Source organism: Squalius cephalus, assembly GCF_949319135.1.
Source record: "Squalius cephalus genome assembly, chromosome: 5".
NCBI lineage: Eukaryota > Metazoa > Chordata > Actinopteri > Cypriniformes > Leuciscidae > Squalius > Squalius cephalus.
Window position 1 is genome coordinate 28,036,011 of NC_137126.1, and position 18,747 is coordinate 28,054,757.

The 18,747-nt window shown below is 36.4% G+C and overlaps 1 protein-coding gene across 7 annotated transcripts in view; it reads right to left on the bottom strand.

Moving 5' to 3' along the window:
• klhl13 (kelch-like family member 13) overlaps positions 1 to 18,747 on the bottom strand; it is a 55,339-nt gene that overhangs the window by 11,759 nt on the left and 24,833 nt on the right. For 4 of the 7 annotated variants that reach the window (XM_079872993.1, XM_079872992.1, XM_079872997.1 and 1 more), the window contains 3 exons: positions 10,805 to 10,876; positions 4,041 to 4,185; positions 831 to 963 (listed from right to left, as the gene is read on the bottom strand). In XM_079872993.1, the coding sequence (XP_079729119.1) occupies positions 831 to 963; positions 4,041 to 4,185; positions 10,805 to 10,876 (350 nt within the window). The remainder of the gene's footprint in view (positions 1 to 830; positions 964 to 4,040; positions 4,186 to 10,804; positions 10,877 to 18,747) is intronic. The other 3 variants (XM_079872996.1, XM_079872995.1, XM_079872994.1) reach the window with 1 other exon arrangement.

An 18,747-nucleotide genomic window follows, 5' to 3' on the forward strand; every position in this document is an offset into this window, starting at 1 on the left:
GGCTAAGCGACCTACTTAGTGTTCATATCACCATAGTTTAAAAACTGAACTCTTGATTCAGAGTCTTGCATCAATGAATCAATTTTCCCCCAGCTCTAGTTAGGAAATGAGAGTATTCCCTCGACACGCTGCTCCTTCATAATTGTTTTAGTGCTCTCTCATAATAGTTTTGTGTTAAAAACTCATTCAGGGTTTGGTAGTATGCAGTATTAAATGGCATAATTATTTAGGGAATAGCTCAACTCAATTCAAATACTGAAATGAAGTTCTTTCCATTGAACACATTATCTCTGGACAAGCTTTCCCAAATAACCCCGAGCGAATCTCTTGCTTTCTTATCTTTTTTACCTCTCTTGCTTTGTTCTTTCTTCCCAAGATACAGAGTGTACTTCTGAGAGAGAGAGCGAGAGAGAGAGAGAGAGAGAGAGCGAGAGAGAGAGAGAGAGAAAGAGAGGGGGGGGGGGGGGGGGGAGGGAGGGGGTGAATGGAGGGAGAATCAAGAACATTCTGAGCTCTGAAGGAAAGTCGCTGGTGTGACTAAACGAGACTGGCATGCTACTGATATTTATGATATCAGACTAAAATTTAAAAGAAAATTTGAAGAGACAATACAAAGCACAAACAAAAACAATCCAGAGCTGGTAGTACAGTATAGTACATAACATTGAGGAAACATTTTTCTATTTTTCATATTAGCTTTCTCTTCTGACACACTTTGACCTCTGTCCAAAAAAAACCTCCTTGTTCCTCCCTTTATCCCTTCCTCACCTGGAAACTTGGCTTCACCTCACCTAATCCTTTGTTATCCTATGTCTCGTTCTCTCGCTCACCTGTAAACATGGCTTTAAAGTAGTCGCTGGAAGAGGCCATCATGGCTCGGTGAACAGGAAACGCTTCATCCCCGTCTCCCGCCACCAATGTGACATCACACAGCAGGCCCTCTATCCTCAACTGGTCAAAACCCTGAGAGATGGAGAGAATAAAACAAAACACAGAGGAAGTGAGAGAACTGACAAGCTTTCTGTAATGCACTTAATGAATTCACAGAGGAGCAAAGAGAATGAACAAAAAGGTCTTGAGGAAAAAACAACAAACACATTAAAGCATCTGTTATCACCCATGAAAACAGTGAATGTTAAGGAGTTGTATCATTACTATGCGTCCCATGAGCGTCATTTCTGAATAAAAGATTGTGGGGTTAATTAATGAACAGGAGGTCAGATGCATGAGGGGACTGCAGCAGAGATGGACTCCCACGGCGGAGACAAGCCATAATTAACAGCACCGAGCAATCGTCCACTCACACACACACTCAGAGTGCCGTGTCAGGCTCAATCCACCAGCATGTGCAAAAGCACATGCCAAGCATGTGCTAGGACATGAAATAAGGCACAATCCAATCAGTGATACACTTACTGAAATTACACATAAGCTTTTTAAGCACCAAACTCTGTACTACACCCTCTGGACTGGAGTTTTACAAACATGCCACAAATCATGATAAACTGGCTGTCTTTACCGGCCTCTTAACATCAGCGTCTGACGCAAAATCTAAAACTAAAAGCTCTGCTTGTAATGTGCCTCATTCGTAAGTCACTTTGCATAAAAGCACCTGCTATGACCAAATATACAAAAAGCTTTTGCTGTATCTAATGTGACAGTAAAAGCATTTTGTGTTGAGGCATCTACAAATACAAACACTGTGTGTGCTGGCTATATGTTATTACTAAAAAAAAAATAAAAAAAAATAAAATAATAATAATAATAATAATAATAATAATAATAATAATAACAACAACAACAATTATTATTAGTAAATTAAACTAAAAAGAAAAAACAAACAAAGAATTAAGACAAATAATAAGCATTATTATTATTGCAATTTTAAACAAAAAATAAATAGAATAAAAATATATAAAAGAAACTCCAACCTAAAATATTAATTGTGCTAGTTTTTCAGCACATTTACATAGCTTCTTTATTAGGAAATGAAGTACAAAAAAAAAAAAAAAACACTAAACCTGCATCCTCAGCTAAAACTCTCATTCTGTGAGCGTTCAGAATGAGGACACACAGCGCCTGCGGATAAACATCGAATCAAATTAACTGAGTGCTGTTTCCCAACAAATCACTAGAATCAAATTTTTCAATTGATTAATTCATTTGATCATTTTTCCAGGGGTTAGTGATATTGTAGGGGGATGAAGGCTGCTGTGCTTTAGGACACGTGTCGTGATTCGTGACAGATTTAAACTGAAAAAAAGTCATCATCCTAGACATGATAAGCAGCTGTCATAGTAATAGTTTTCCTTTCATCCCCAACACCAGGGCAAGTGTGCTCATGACTACGCTATATTTTACACCCACTGAGAGTGTGTAATGTTTGGGTGTCCTTAACCATGTGTGATATGAAATAAAAAAGTTGTGAATGAATAACGCTATGAATCTCCAGCATGTGTCAAGACTGATAAGTTAAAATATTGTTTATCCATACTATCTTGATTTGACAAACTGATTCAAATCTTAATAAACTGCCATTTTAAGTTCACATACACACGATCTACTTCCTCTCACAGCAGTAGCTGGTTGGTGATCGATGACAGCTGGCAATGACATAGAGTGACCCCATCACATTAATGTCAGTGCTGATGCAATCAAGAGATCACGCAACGCATGAATATGTCTGTGTGTGCGTGTATATACTCTTATCCCATGTAAACATAGTGAACCTACACTACCATTTAAAAGTTAAGATTTTTTGATAACACTTTACAATAAGGTTCATTAGATAACATTAATGTATTACCTAACATGAACTAACAATGATCAATACATTTGTTACAGTGTTTATTATTCTTTGTTAATGTTAATTAATAAAAATAGTCGTTCATTGTTTGTTCATGTTAGTTCACAGTGCATTAACTAATGTTCATAAATACAACCTTTGATTTTAATGACATATTAGTAAATGTTGAAATGAATATTAACTAAGATTATTAAATGCTGAAGTATTGTTCATTCTTAGTTCATGTTAACTAAGGTAGTTAACTTATGTTAACCAATCAACCTTATTGTAAAGCGTTTCTGATTTTTTAATGTTTTTGAAAGAAGTCTCTTATGATCACCAAGGCTGCACTGATTTGATCAAAAAGACTGTAAAAACAGTAATATTGTGAAATATTATTACAATTTAAGATAATCATTTTAAATTTGAATATATTTTAAAATGCAAATTTATTCCTGTGGTGGCGGTAAGCAATTACTCCAGTCTTCAGTGTCACGTGATCCTTCAGAAATCATTTTAATATGCTGATATAGTGATATGTTGCTCAAACATTTGAAAGATAGTGTATTTGCATGTCAGAAGGGTTAGTCACACATAAACTTTTTCTTTTTCTTTTCAAAAACCAGTCTAAGCTGGTTCTAAGTGAAGAGAATTGTGTGGTTTCCCAGAAACTTTTCCCTGTCTGCCATTGGTCAGGTAAAACAGTGCTGGCTCTCAAACAAACATCAATGTTTTGATAGTGCCATTATGCCATAGAGCCATAGTTTTTCCATTTATACAGAATTATAATAAATATTGGAAATAAGGCTATTACTACAATGACTCCCTTCTAAACTTACATATTGTTACATAAAAGCATATGCACACAAACCGAGGCAATCAGGTGTCCTTCACTTATTGATCTGTCTGCAATGACTAACTGGCAAATTCAAATTAAATTCTCACCTTGGTTCCCACACAAGCACATTCACTGAAACCTGCCAGGTGACCCGCAGAAAGGTGCTAATGAATGTTCTCATGGACCTCAGGCAGGACTCTGCCCACCACCGATGATGACGTCATTGATGATGATAATAATAATAATAATAATATCATCTTTATGTTTGATATAAAGCTAGACTGCCAATAACAGCAGAGATGACCTTCACAGACTCTGGCAAACACACAAACTGTCATGTGTGACATGATGCCAGAGTGGCAGATGGTGACCCACCCCGACGTTTAGTAAGAGACGTATGTAATCACACACACTCACCTGTAAAACCACAGAGCTGTGTGTGTTGCTGGTAAAGAAGCGTGTGTTTCCTGTTTTCGAGGCCTGCAAGTGGGAGGACAGCCCCATTTCACTGCATCCCAGCGACACCTTCATCATCTGAGCATCATCATCCTCCACCAGTGATCTGCCCATCAGAGAGAGAAGTGTGGGAAGGGGGAGGTTAATACGAAGGAATAACCCGTTAAGTGTGAGAGTGGTACAGAGATAATGCTGTGCGAAAAGATCAAATATGTTTGACTGCAAATATGTTTAATTCATTATATGTGAAACAGACGTGGTGCTTCCTGATTCTTCATTTAACACGAGAACAGCACAGAAACCCGCCTCAAATGACAAACATGTCGCACACATATACACAACATGTAGAATGTTAGTTTCCCACCATCACACAGAGGTTTAACACAATGTGACATACAACTGACATGAGGTCAAAGATAGGCCTCTCAGAAATGAACTCTAGTAATATTTATGAGAAATCTTGTTTTACCAGCAAAATGATTTGTTTTTGTGGCCATGTTAAAGGTAGGGTAGGCAATTTTTTTTAAAAACACTTTTTTTATACTGGCTGAAACTCTCTCACATCCTGATAGCAATCAATAATAGAAGTGGTCTAAATATTAAAACATGTATATCTTCTGTGGAAGTCTCAGGACCAAAAACTTTTTGAGTCCGAATGATAAAACGACCTACCTGACTGTCAACATATGTATATCATACCTCCGCGCACCCTGCTCGCGCAGACATCACACGTCATCAACGCGTTTCATGAGGCTTTGCAGAGTTCATGTGTTTTGAAGGAGGTGTGGCTTTGGAAAAAGTGCTCTGAAGGGAGGGTGGGATCTAATGCTTTTAAAGCTAGCTTGCTATGCTATTTTCCAAAATTGTCTACCCCACCTTTAACTAATTTTGAAAAATACTGTGATATAAATTTTTGGTCATACTGCCCAGAACGAAGCACATGTAAAAATATTTTTTTTTTATTTAAAAATCAAAGTTATTTCAGATGTTGCCGTCAGGAAGCTAGTTTGACCTTTTCCAAGCCTAATGGTAAAAGAGCAAATGGTCAGAACATTTTAAGATCAACCACTGGTAACAGAAGAACAGGCAGACATTCATGTCCAGTGTTGGGGGTAACGCGTTATAAATAACGTGCGTTACAATACGTAATATTACTTTTCTGGAGTAATGAGTAAAGTAACGCATTACTTTATAAATTTACACATTAATATTTGAGTTACTTTTTTTTTAAAAGTAATGCGATTTACTTTTCAGTTTAATTAATGTGCATTAAAAAAAAATTCAAGTTCTGAATTAAAATGAACGTAGTCACGGAGAATCGCGCTAGTCAGAAACAGAGATGGCAGGCCAGAGCATTACATTACTGCGATGGAAGTATTCTCATTATTTTGAAATTGTCGAAGAAAAGGAGAAGGGAATAGTCATTAAGTGTAGATTATGTGCAGGTGAAAAGCTCGTCAACTGCAAAAAACACCACTTCAAATTTAAAAATACATCTGCATGCAAAGCACAGCACTACAGAGTTGGAAGCGAGAGAGAGAGAGAGACGAATGATACCTGCACCCCGCCTCAAGGTAAACAACAAAAGCTTGATTTCAGTTCACGTTCCAGTACTCTAACATTAAATTAAGATAATACTTTTTTTTCCCCCCATTGCATTGCAGAAGTGATCTTTTTTTTCTTTCTTTTTTTTTTTTTGCATAAAATGGATTTTGTTTTGAGGACACTTAATAGAAAACTCAAGAGTTTTGATCTATTGGAATCAACTTATATACATTTATGTATGCCATGTGAAATCTTTCACATTTTAAAGCTGACAAATTTTGTTTAATTGGTGATGTTGTTTGTTCTCTAGTATCATCCTATTATTCTCTAATAAGTTATTAAACATTTTAAATGTTTAAGATATGTCTTTTTTCTAATAAAACATTCCATAATGGCAATTATCTAGCCTATATTACACTCTTTATTATCACAATGGACAGTGAATTTACTTTATGCAGTCCATAGTTTACCCACAAGTACAAAAGTAACAAACACATTATTTTCAATAATCTGTAATGTTTATAGATCTTTTATATGGCATGCATCAGGAAGTTCTCAGAATATAATATAATTCTATATTATTATTCAATATATAATTGTTTTTAAAAGAAAATGAAGGTGTAGGTTATATAGGCTGTAATTGTTGATTGTATTACTGCGTTAAACAATAGTACAAGAACTTCAAAAAAGTACAAATTAAAATAAAACACCTGCAAGGCCTGAAAGAGATCAAGTCATAGCCAAAGTAACTGAAAAGTAACGCAAAAATTATGCAACGCTTTACTTTCCATAAAAAGTAACGAAGTAACGCAATTAGTTACTTTTTGGGGGAGTAACTCAATACTGTAATGCATTACTTTTAAAAGTAACTTTCCCCAACACTGTTCATGTCTTACTTTCTTCCTTCTCTTTCTGATATAACTGAAGTGCACATTTAGTGGGCCAGGGTCACACTTAGATTGATGGCTGGTCCACTCAATTAAATGAGACAAAATATATTTTCTTGTGGGAAAAGAGAAAAAAAAGAAGAAGAAAAAAAAATCATGCATACATGACAATAACAACTCAAATACATTAATTAAGCGGATGTCTTTCCCGAAACTTTGCAGCATGTCAAGCATGAAAAAACAAGTTTTAATTAAATTCTGAACTGATTATATATCACCTAGAAAGTCACTTTATAATCACTAAAAAGCAGTCACTCATCTCACCACGTTCCGTTGTGAAGTGGTCTACACTGTATAATGAATCTCGTTTACATCGTGTCTACGCATTAATGAGAGGATTCTCGAGCATACAGAAAATAGCACCGAACAAAAACTGCAGAGTTTTTTGAGCGGTTAGTGGATTCTAATTTACACACCTCTGATTGGCCATTGCGTTCAAGAAATCAACAGATATGTTTGTGATTGGCTACACTGCTCAGCGCTGTAAAAACACGTTGTAAAAAGAATCCTTTGACACTCTCCAGAGCGCAAACACGGATATGCACAGGATCATTTAACAAATCGCCAATATGCTATTATTACGGAGAAAACTGAGCCTAGACAAGCAGTTTTGGGCAGATTTTCCCTCTAAAAGCAATCAGAAGCGGCGGTAGTCAGTGGTTTGAGTGAGAATTCTACGCAAGTCTCACGCTAAGCCTTGCCCATCTCTGTACGCATGCCCCCCAGTCTATGATTATTTATCTTTGTCTATTGTTTTTATTCTCTTCATTGGATATTTTATTTATTAATGTTTTTTTTTTATTGATGTAACCACGGCCTGCTCACAATAAAATATCTGGCCTTGCCACTGCACTGAAGATGACTGGAAGAAGGTTCTGTGGTCTGATGAGAATAATGGCGCGTACGGTTCGCTACGGCTCGCTCGACTCGTACCATCTCTGTTGAGGTTCCAAGCGTAGGCTACCGTACCGATACTAAAATGTGTCGTGAAAACAATACAGATCACTGATTGGTCAGAGAGAATCATCACTATACCAGCATCATTGGATTTGCAACACTAGACACCAAACAGTATTATTTGTTTGCACAATTTTTATTAAAACGACTTGCTTGAAAAAAAAAAAAAAAAAAAAAAAAAAAAAAAAGTCAGTGTTAATACTAGTCAGTAGATGAGGTGCAGTCGACGTTCCTCTCGTTGGTAGCCGAGGACGAGGAGTGGATCCAGCTGGATATTGCGACGAGGAATTAAAAGGTTTTTCAGCAACTTTAACGAGCAGTCTATAATACCACCCACTTTGAAGCGGTAATAAACTGCAGTGGAAAAGCAAACCAAGACAAAGCGCGCCGTGCCGAGCGCCGAATCGTACCACGCAGTGGAAAAGCAAAGCAAGCCGATCCGAGTCGTACCATGCAGTGGAAAAGCGGCAAAAAATTATTTTTGGCAATCATATTAAATGCCATGTTTGGCATACGCCATAAAACTGACTCAGAAACACATCGGCTCCACTGCGGTGGCAGCATCATGCTTGGGAAATGCTTCTCTGCACTCCTAGAAGGCTTGCACGGGTAAATTGAATACAGCAAAATACATAGTAATCCTAAAAATAAAAAAATAAAAATAAAACAAGTCTGCAAGATGCCTGTGATGGAGGATTTATTCTCCAGCAAAAAAAAAGACCTGAAACTAAAGCCAAAGCTAATCAGAATCAGCCTAAATACACCAACGTCAATGTCCTGGAGTGGCGAGAAAAAAAGAAAAAAGAGACGACAATATGTGAATTGCTCACTTTAATCAGTGATCAGTAAGACTATCAATCTTACGATTTGATTTAAACCTTTTAGTGCTGCAGTTCCTAATAAAGTTGCCGGCCAACTGGCTTTGTTTTATTTACTTACTAAAGCCAATTTGTTTTCACAATTGGCACTTGGCAAGTACTAATTTTGGACCTTGTGAGCATATAAAATGATGAATAATTAAAAAGGCCTCATAATAAGCAGTTATGGTTACTCTGGGGCTAAGCCATGATGGCTCTTAAAGCGTGTGTATTTTCAGACAGCTAAAGAATTGTGTGCAGGACAATGGCATATGTACTATGAACGGTTTTATTAATTTTGTCTATGTACTTGAGCCTTTATCATGGAAACTATTCAAATTTTTATGAATGAGGCCTCAAGCTACAACACAATAGCATCTAGCCTATTTCATAGACCTTCTGCTCACAGCTTCAAGCTTCATTTTTTTAACAAAGATATCCAACCAGGACCAAATAAAGAACTGTCTTGGATGAAGGTCAGGGGTTTTGGGAGCAATCATTCAGTTCTGTAGCACAAATGCCGGAGATATGGGTGAACAAAACAACAACAAAAAAAACAGTACATTATTGTGATACTCTTGTCACGATACAGAATCAATACACTGGTAGCACTTATTTTACATTTCAAGGCATTGCCAATTTTTATATATATATATGTGCAAAAGTTTTAGACATGTTAATATTCTGTTTTTTCTGTTTCTTCATGTAATCACAGACGGACTTGATGATGGTGAGATCAGATCATCCTGGCTGTTGTCAGATTCCTTGTGCATACAGAAATCTCACTGGATTATTACAATTAATGGCAAAAATATTATTAACATGCCTAAGACTTTTGCACAGTACTACATATATATATATATATATATATATATATATATATATATATATATATATATATATATATATATATATAAAAAAATTTTTTATTTATTGGCTGCCCCTTAATAGTCGACTATTAGTCAGTTAGAAGAAACTCAGTTGACCAAAATTTTATTAGTCTGTATTGTATTTGTCTGTCGCAAAAAAAAAGTGGCGAAATCACAGGCTGCGAGGGACAGATCGCTAACGGCAGGAAATCCAAACATTCGTCCATCATTCATCAACCTCAAACATGGCTTATCACTTGAAACATGTAAGTAATAGCAACTTTACAAGTCCAAATGGTAACTTTACTTATAATACGCATACCGTGTTTGTGTGGAGAGCGCACTTACTGCATGACATAAAAAGGCGCCATCACTTGCATTTAACTTAAAATACTCCGTCATTTTTGGTCAAACAGATAAGAGTAGCCTAATGCAAACTGTGAAGGGTATATTTTTATTTGTGGATGTGCACATGCACATGTTTATTTGCACATCCAATCTGGATGTGATTTCTGTCATTTCTGTCATTCTCAGCGTCCTCACAGACATGAGAAATATATCTATGTTCTATAATGTCTACTTTTAAATGAACCAATTCAAATGGAATATAAATATTATCAGATTATGTAGGCTATTCTGTATGAAACGTGCATATAGACACAACCACTACTGTGAAGAGGACGAGTCAGCATTATTCAAATGTCTATTCTAGACAGTCTCCTTCTGGTTTTTCACAACACACTCATAATCATTACGTTTGCCAGTGCGCTGAGGCAAGCTTGACGTGTGCGTTTGGGCACTGATTAGGTTATGTATATGATATATAGGCAATTAGCCTAAAGGCTCATTATTGTGATTCATGGCTTATAAATATAAACGCACGATCAGTCGACTAATCGATTAAATGAACGACTACTAGTTGACTAAAATCTTTAGTCGAGGGCAGCCCTAATAATTTTTAAATCATGTTTAACAGTGGAATTCCTGGTGAAAAACTACATTACCCATGATTCTGGAAATAAATCTTCACCAGAGAATTGCGAAAATAAATAAATAAATAAATATAACAATATATGCATATTTTGCAATAAACATAACATATTAATAGAAGAAAATCCAAGGCACTCTTCTTTTAGAAATTAATAAAAAGCCTTTATTTTTTATTTTCTAATATTTCTTGCTTCAAATCAAAGTTTATAACCTTGTAGCTGGTTGGCTTGGTTCATGGTTTAGAATTCATTAACAAAGACTTTTTGAAAAACTAATAGTGAAAATTTGTCCAGAACCAAGGCCGCTGAAAACGTGGGTGGGAACTAATGCACTCTACTGTAACAAAAAAGGATAATATGTTCTGTATCGTGACCCAAGTTTCAACATGAAGGAAAATGGATGATTTCCAGTACAACTGAGCTCCGGAGGAAGGGTCAGGCAGGTCAGGGAGTAACTACCAGACAATGAGAAGATTCTATGGTTTAAAAAAAAAAAAAAAAACGAAAATCGCAGGCACAGTCACATGACACAAAAGCACAGGCAGCTGATTGGTGCATTACCCTGTCAGGTGATAGGTTGGAGATGCAGCAAGCAGAGAGTGGGTGGTCCACACCACAAACGAGTGCTGGTGGCTGCCAAAAACAACGAGAGATATAGCATCACTAAACACACGCACATTCCCAGAAAACATGCAAACACTCGCGACAAAGTGTACGCACAGACACAAAATCAATCTGACAGGGAGCGAGAAATCACGAGGGTATTCATTCAATTATGCAGTTTAGATTGATCTGAGCCTCTAAATTACTGATAAATTAGATGATGATGATTGTAGTGGCACAACTCGGTTTGATGAAGACAATTTGACATGAAATGGCAAAGCATAACACGCACACAACAGACTGTGCTGATAGGTTCAAGATGAGACATGACAAAGCACATACAAACCTTTATCCACCAAATGAAGACAGGATAACAGAAGATCGGTAAAAACTCACACTATGCACTAACCATCCACAAAATATGATGCAGAAGGACAATGAGAGATATTTAGTGATGAGGGGAGAGATTTAGATAAAAAAAATGGTGCAGAAAGAATGAAAGAGATACAGATGGATGGAGGGAGAGAGAGAGAGAGAGAGGGAGAGAGAGAACAAGGGTAAGCAAAAGAGCATTAGCTTAACAGCATTCTTTAATAATTCTGTATTATGGAGAACAGGAAGAACAGAGCTGAACAGGACAGGAGAACAGCTGGTCATCACCACCACCCCCTTCCCCCTCACACACAACACACACACACACACACACACACACACACACCTCGACATATTCTGCTTTGATTAACCAACATCCTTTTCAACTCTCCTGGACCAGATCCCTGCTTGTTAATTAGGATTTGAGAAAATCTCACACACACACACACACACACACACACACACACACACACACACACACACACACACACACACACACACACACACACACACACTTCTGCTCTATTTTCTCCTGATTCAGATCATACCTCTTCAAATCAGTTCAGTTACCCTGAGCATTCACTTCTCAGAGAGAATTAGAAACCAACCTGAGGTCTGATAATGACACAACAAACATTAGCGAGAGAGAGAGAGAGAGAGAGAGAGAGAGAGAGAGAGAGAGAGAGAGAGAGAGAGAGAGAGAGAGAGAGAGAGAGAGAGAGAGAGAGAGAGAGAGAGAGAGAGAGAGAGAGAGAGAGAGAGAGAGAGAGAGAGAGAGAGAGAGAGAGAGAGAGAGAGAGAGAGATGACTGGTTTGATATTATAAAATGTGTTGCTACTAAATATAACTGGCATTCTGTTGTGCCCTCTCTAGGCTGTTCTTCCTAAAAGACATTATAGTGAAGGACGACTTTAAATCTAGGACAAAAGGCTTGAGGGAGGCAACATATACCTGCTGTTAGAGGAACTGCAGACTCAAGACATTGAGTTTTGATGTTCAAACTAGTGCAATGTGAGATCAAGGTGTCGATTTATCGATTAAACGAAAGGGTTACAGGGATTTTTCAGGAATAGCTTAAGCTCTTTCGACTGTATCCATGTCATGTTGCCAATTACCTCAGGAAATCATGTCAACTCTCTTCTCAGTTTATAACAACAGGAAATGCAGTAATGCACTGCACTTACAATGGAGGCCTAGCAGGCAAATGCCTCAGAGGGTTTCAAGGCCAAAATGTGAAGCTCAGATTTTTGTCAAGGCACTTTGACTACCATTCAAAAGTTTGGGTCATTAAGCTTTTTAATGTTTTTGAAAGACTTTTTTTTTTATACTCACCAAGGTTGCATTCATTTAAATAAAAAATACAGTAAAACCATAATAATAATCCACAATATTTCTATGTTAAGTAAAATCCAATTTGAAATATTACAATTTAAAGTAATTGTTTTCTATTTGAATATATTTTAAAATGTAATTTTACAGCATCATCACTCCAGTCTCCAGAGTCACATGATCCTTTAGAAATCACTCTAATATGCTGATTTGATGCTCAAGAAACATTTCTTATTATTATCAATGTTGAAAACAGCTGTGCTGCCTAATATTTTTTGTGGAAACCATAATACATTTTTCCAAGATTCTTTGACAAATAGAACGTCCAAAAGAACAGCATTTATTTAAATAGAATTTATTTTGTGATAATATAAAAAATATTTACTGTCACTTTTGATCAATTTAATGCATCCTTGCAGAAATGTGACTAATGCGCCACTCATTTTATCATCTAATGTGGGTGTAGGTTGAGCGTGTGTGTGGTTCCACACTTCTGGTGTCAAAGTGTGTGTAATTTGTGGGCAGAAATGTGGGGTTAGTTTTTGTTTTTGTGTTAAATGCATTTCCAGAAAAATCTGCACGATTTCATGCCATGGTGTGTGTGACTCACAAGCCGACTCGGATCTGCTTGGTGATGCACAGAAACAGATTTATCCCCCATATAATGAGATCGGAGAGTTGATTGAAAGGGTGATGATACAGAGACGGCTGACTCTGATGAAGAGCGCAGATACTGACAGATTAACATGAAGCAACAAGATCTTACAAGCACCTCAGATGACATGACAGACATTTCTGTTAGTCCATACATTTCAAAGGACTAATTAATTTGGTGTTTTTATAGGGGAACAATTACAATACTTCCAATAATAATTAGCTTGCTACATTATTGTAGTCACATTCATAAATTGCTCTCAATTTGAGGCAGTATCAAAACAGTGAATGTCAGGGTCAGAACTGAGCAAAGGCCTAAGACAAAACTCCCATTGAAAGTACACAAATAACTGAACCCCATTATAAAGCCCAATGTTTTTTTTAACAAATATATCAGATTTATTTTCCTATTCTATTATAGGCTAGTGTTGTCAAAAGTACCGACTTCAGTATACCAATTTAAAAAATGTGAAGAACCAGCATTTCCCTCTAGCATTGTGAGCGCTGTTGAACCTCTGGTTGGCCATTGCGTTCACAGGTTCGGCTGGTCCATGCGGTAATATGTGCGGCAGAAAAACCAGTGTGGGAATATTTCGAGAGGGTAAAGAATGACCACAAAAAGGTGACACGCGACCTCAAACATGACCTATTTAAAACATTTAAGTAGTAGCCTAATGTTAGCCTTTTTACATGGTCTTAAACGTGCGATATTAGGGCGCAAATGCACGTGTTTGTGTGGAGTGTGGAAGCTAAATTAGTAAGCTAACTTCCACACCCCTTCTCAAAGGCCAGTGCTGCGGCTTCATTGTTAGCAAGACACGGAGCTCACTTCTCCCCAACGTGGACAAAATGTTGTTCCCTTCTCATAATATAAGACGACAGAGATCAGAGGGAAAAAAAAATATATATAGTGATGGCGAGAATTGTCCATATTATTGCAGTGTTTCAGTTTGCTGTATAATTATTTATTCATTTATACTGTATAAGCTTTGTGCGTGCTTAATTTAAAATGTATACGCTCATGAGGTTTATTATTTCTACTCGATTAATCGACTAATGGATCAAATGAAGACTAACTGTCGACTTGGAAAATCTTTAGTCAGGGGCAGCCCAGGAGAAATATGTAAATAAACTGAAGTACACTGATATTGTTTCCCATATAAGATACATCTTATTATATAGTTAGAATACACGCCTTAACTAAAGGTAAATAAATAAATAACAGCTCAAGGGGGCAAATATTACCCCTTTATGAAAAAAACAACAAAAAAACCCGACACTTATGAATGATGGTAAAATGACTATGATGACCAAATGAGAGTGAGCTAAGTTTACATGATGAGGCTGATTTCAGATCAGTGTAAACACAACTAAAGTCACAGTCACTAAATAGTACCATACTTCATAAATGTCATGCAATGAACAAAAAAAAACACCTAACATATCCAAGTGGGAAAAACTGAGATCCCTACAGCTTGACTTTTTTCACTTAATTTCCCCAAACTATAAAAAAAGCATCTCACAGCTGCCATTTTACATTGTGCATAAAGGCCCCTTAAGGACAAGTGTGTGCTGAAGCGTGTCCGGTGCGTTTGTTTGTGCTTGTGTACTGCTGAAGAGTTTCTACTCCCATAATGTTGTACAGACCTTCATTTAGTCAAATAAAGTGTTCCGTTTCCATTAGTTATTGAGAGAAACAAGCAACATCCATCAATTCGCATGAAATCAAAGGGTCTGTTACCCAACTGTGGTGGCACATCTTTGATTGCAAATTCAGAGTATTCGCTCTGTACTTGACCCAGGGCTGCACACCATTTCTTCATCAAAGAGATTCACATTTAAACATGACCTAAATCTGTGTCTGTAACACTTCAATCACTTTTTTAATGAAACAATATGCTTAATTTAACACTTCAATCACTTTTTTAATGAAACAATATGCTTAATTGCAAAACGAGTCAGATTTGCAGCATGGCTTTAGTAAAAATGAGGATCATGTCCGACTCAATGGAGCACATGTGGTGCTGTTTTTATATGCTATCACATGCCCACTCAGGGACGTCCAGCTGCTGCAATTATGAATTGTTCCGACCTTAAACTGGGGTTCAAAACTTTTATTTTTATTACACATGCAGGGAGATGAACACAAGCCATCTGTTGCAGACGTCCTGCATCTGTTTTACAGTCAGAATCAGAAATGATCATCTATTCTATTTAGTTTGTGTGTGTGTTTATGTGAAGTGAGTGACTCAAGGTTATAAATCAATGAATTTATAAAATGTTACAGCTTTATGAAATAGACTGAGAAGGTATGAGAAAATATTTCAGAATTACTGCATTTACACAAACACTTAAAAACAAATATCAAAAGATGTAATGCTAATTGAACTTTAAAGCTCCTGTAAACGAGTTGATCACACAGTAAACTAAAAGCTTTAACAAAACAGCCCTTTCCACTTTCATTTTTTCTTCTTCATCATCTCTTCATATTTTACCCTCCTCTTGCACTACATTTCTTCCATTTCGCCACTTCACCATCCCATTTTCTTCTGTCCAAACATCCTCAACCTTCAAAACACCTATTCCTCTTTCCGTCTCCGATCTCATTCCCTTTTCGTTTTCTCCTCATCTTTCTTTTTCTATCCCATCTCTCCACCTCTCTCCAACCTTCTTCGTCACTCCTTTCCCCCAATCTTGAGGTGAAAATTGGATTCCTGCATTTCCTCTCAGAAGATTAAACAGATGTGAATAAATAAAGTTGGACAAATACAAAAAGATTCAAAAAGAGAAAGCGAGAAAAATCAGCTGCCTTTCCTCACTTCAGCCAGGTTAATGTTGGAGTAAGTGTTGACTCATTAGATGATGAATATGGTTTTGAATAAAGGTGTGGGAGTATAACTAACATCAGATTTCACAAGGAAATAAACTTTACAATTCTGACTAGCGAGAACACAAGTGACTTACAGCAAACAACAAGCTACTGCAGCACTAACTTATTTAATATAATCCCATAATAAAATCACACGCTCACATGCAGCACCTAAAATTAACACTTACCAAATGAAAATGAAAGAAAAAAATTGGCTTTGTGATTGGGAGCTACTTACCAGTTGGCTGGTAGCTTTATTAAGAACTGCAGGGCCCAAAATGAACTTTAGCTCATCTGCAGGAATATTGTGCACCATAAATATTTCTTACCAGCTATGAAATATATATACATACTGTATATTTTTTTACTACTATGACAATGCACAAATATTTTTTTTCCCTTACGTGACGACAAACTGCAGATTGTGACTGGTGCAGTTTGACACAGTGACCTGCACTGTTTGTCACAAACATGCAACGAGCTATGCTACCATTCGAAAGTTTTAAATGTTTTTGAAGCAGCCTATGTCCACCACAGCAACATTTATTTGATCAGTAAATGCTCTATGATCCCAAATAAAAATAAATGAAAAAAAATACAGTAAAAAGTCATATTGTGAAATATTACAATTTAAAACAAGTTTAAAAGCTGAATTTTCAGCATCATTACTCCAGTCTTCAGTGTCACATGATCCTTCAGAAATCATATATGCTGATTTAGTAAATCAAGAAACATTTCATTAATTTCAATGAAGAAAACAGTTTGTTTTTGTTCCACATTGTGGAAATTATTTTAGGATACAGCAAATATAAGAAACAGAAATCTTTGGTAACATTATGAATGTCTTTATGGTCACTTTTGATTAATTTAATGATTCCTTGCTGAACAAATATATTGATTAAAAAAAGAAAAATCCAGGAAAAATATTTGAACAGTATTTTCTCAATTCACTCGCCATTGGCAGGTGTGGCAAAAAGTTAATTTTGGACCCTGCTCACATGTCATTCTGTGTGGCACATGGGGGAGCTGATGAGGTCACATGATCAAAATAGCTAGCTACAGGCTGTTTGTAATAAATATACTCCAGAACTGTAACTAGTACCACTTTATTATTACTCAAAACAGACCACAACACTTCTCAGAAATCAAACTTTTACTTAAAAGGTACGGACATTTGCATTAAGGTAAAACAAATTTGGGAAAATACATTTTGGAAAAAGATATAAAACTATACCCAAGTGTTTAAATGTTTATGATATTATTTGTGTTTGTGATATTATTATAATTACAGGGCATTGTCCTACTCTCAGTTCAGTGTGGAGAAGCTGGTCATTTTTTAAAGAAATTATATCTCAAAATAGCTTTAAACTTGGAAAGATGAAGAAAAAAAAAAAAAAAGAAAAAAGAAAAAAAAAAAGACACCAAAGCAATGATGGACTAAACCCAGATGCAAAGCATGCTAGATAAAATAGCTTGTGGTCTTTTCCATACAGAACTTTGACTGAAGGTTAGTGTACAAAATTCAGAAAACATAAACATTAATAAAGCAGGCCTCTTTATATCTGCAGCAGCAAGAAGTCTGACACATCTCATCCTTTCATCTGAGATCACAAGGTAGAGAAGAAAAGCTGAAACCGAAAAATCCAACGTGAAAGGTGAATGTGAAAAGGACGAACCGCTGTCAGTTCTTGCCAACATTTCTGTGGGATTGACATTGTCTTCACAGGAGACTAAAGTACATCAAAAGTGCTGGCAGCAAAGCAAACACAGCCTAAAATTCCTGGACAACTGTAATTATCATTATAAATGTGAAACAAGGTCAAGGCCAAGGTCCTTTTAGCAGTAGATGAGCAGGACTTTAGATCTGCCACGACTGCGTGTGTACCGTCTTGTGGGAACACAAACACACACCCATGTGTGCGTCATTCTCTTCCCCCCTGCGACAGAAGCTCTCCGGCTGTCACTCTTCATCACTCTTTTTAAGCTGAAGCCCAGGAATCCTTAAAGTCACAAATAAAGATAATTTTTTCTTGAATGTGTCCTTGGGACTGTGTGCTTTGTTTTGTGGTGGGTGCATGTTTGCTCTCACTCTGACCGCTCATAAAATAAATCAAATAAAGAGTATTTTGCAAGCATTTATGCGAGTATGGACACCCCTCCTTTGCCCTACCGAGCGTGAAATCCTCACAACAGGCAGCGGGTATATTTAGAGGTGAGATAACACTTTAGAAGTACATGCAACTAAATGAATCCGCACCTTCCTTACACCGCATACACATTCATTTAAATATAGTACACTGAAACGACATGCACACATGACTTTTGCACCAGAAGAATCACATCTTGAATGAAAGTCCCATTCACGCGTTAGGGCAGCACAATTTTGCACAAAGTTGTGATTAAAAAAAAAAAAAAAAAAAAAAAAAAAAAGTTGTACAATAAAATAATATATATATAATATATAAATATATTTATAAAATATCAAAATTACTATTAAACCAAAATAAAAAAAATCTTGCTATTGTAATATATCACTGTAAAATAAATTAAGTGTTTAAGAAAAATAATATAAAATTTTAATTTTACATTACAATGGCAAAATATACTAATAATTATGGATGTCTTAATTTCATCATTTTCAAGCCTTAACCATTTTTAAATCGCAGCCTTTCAACTT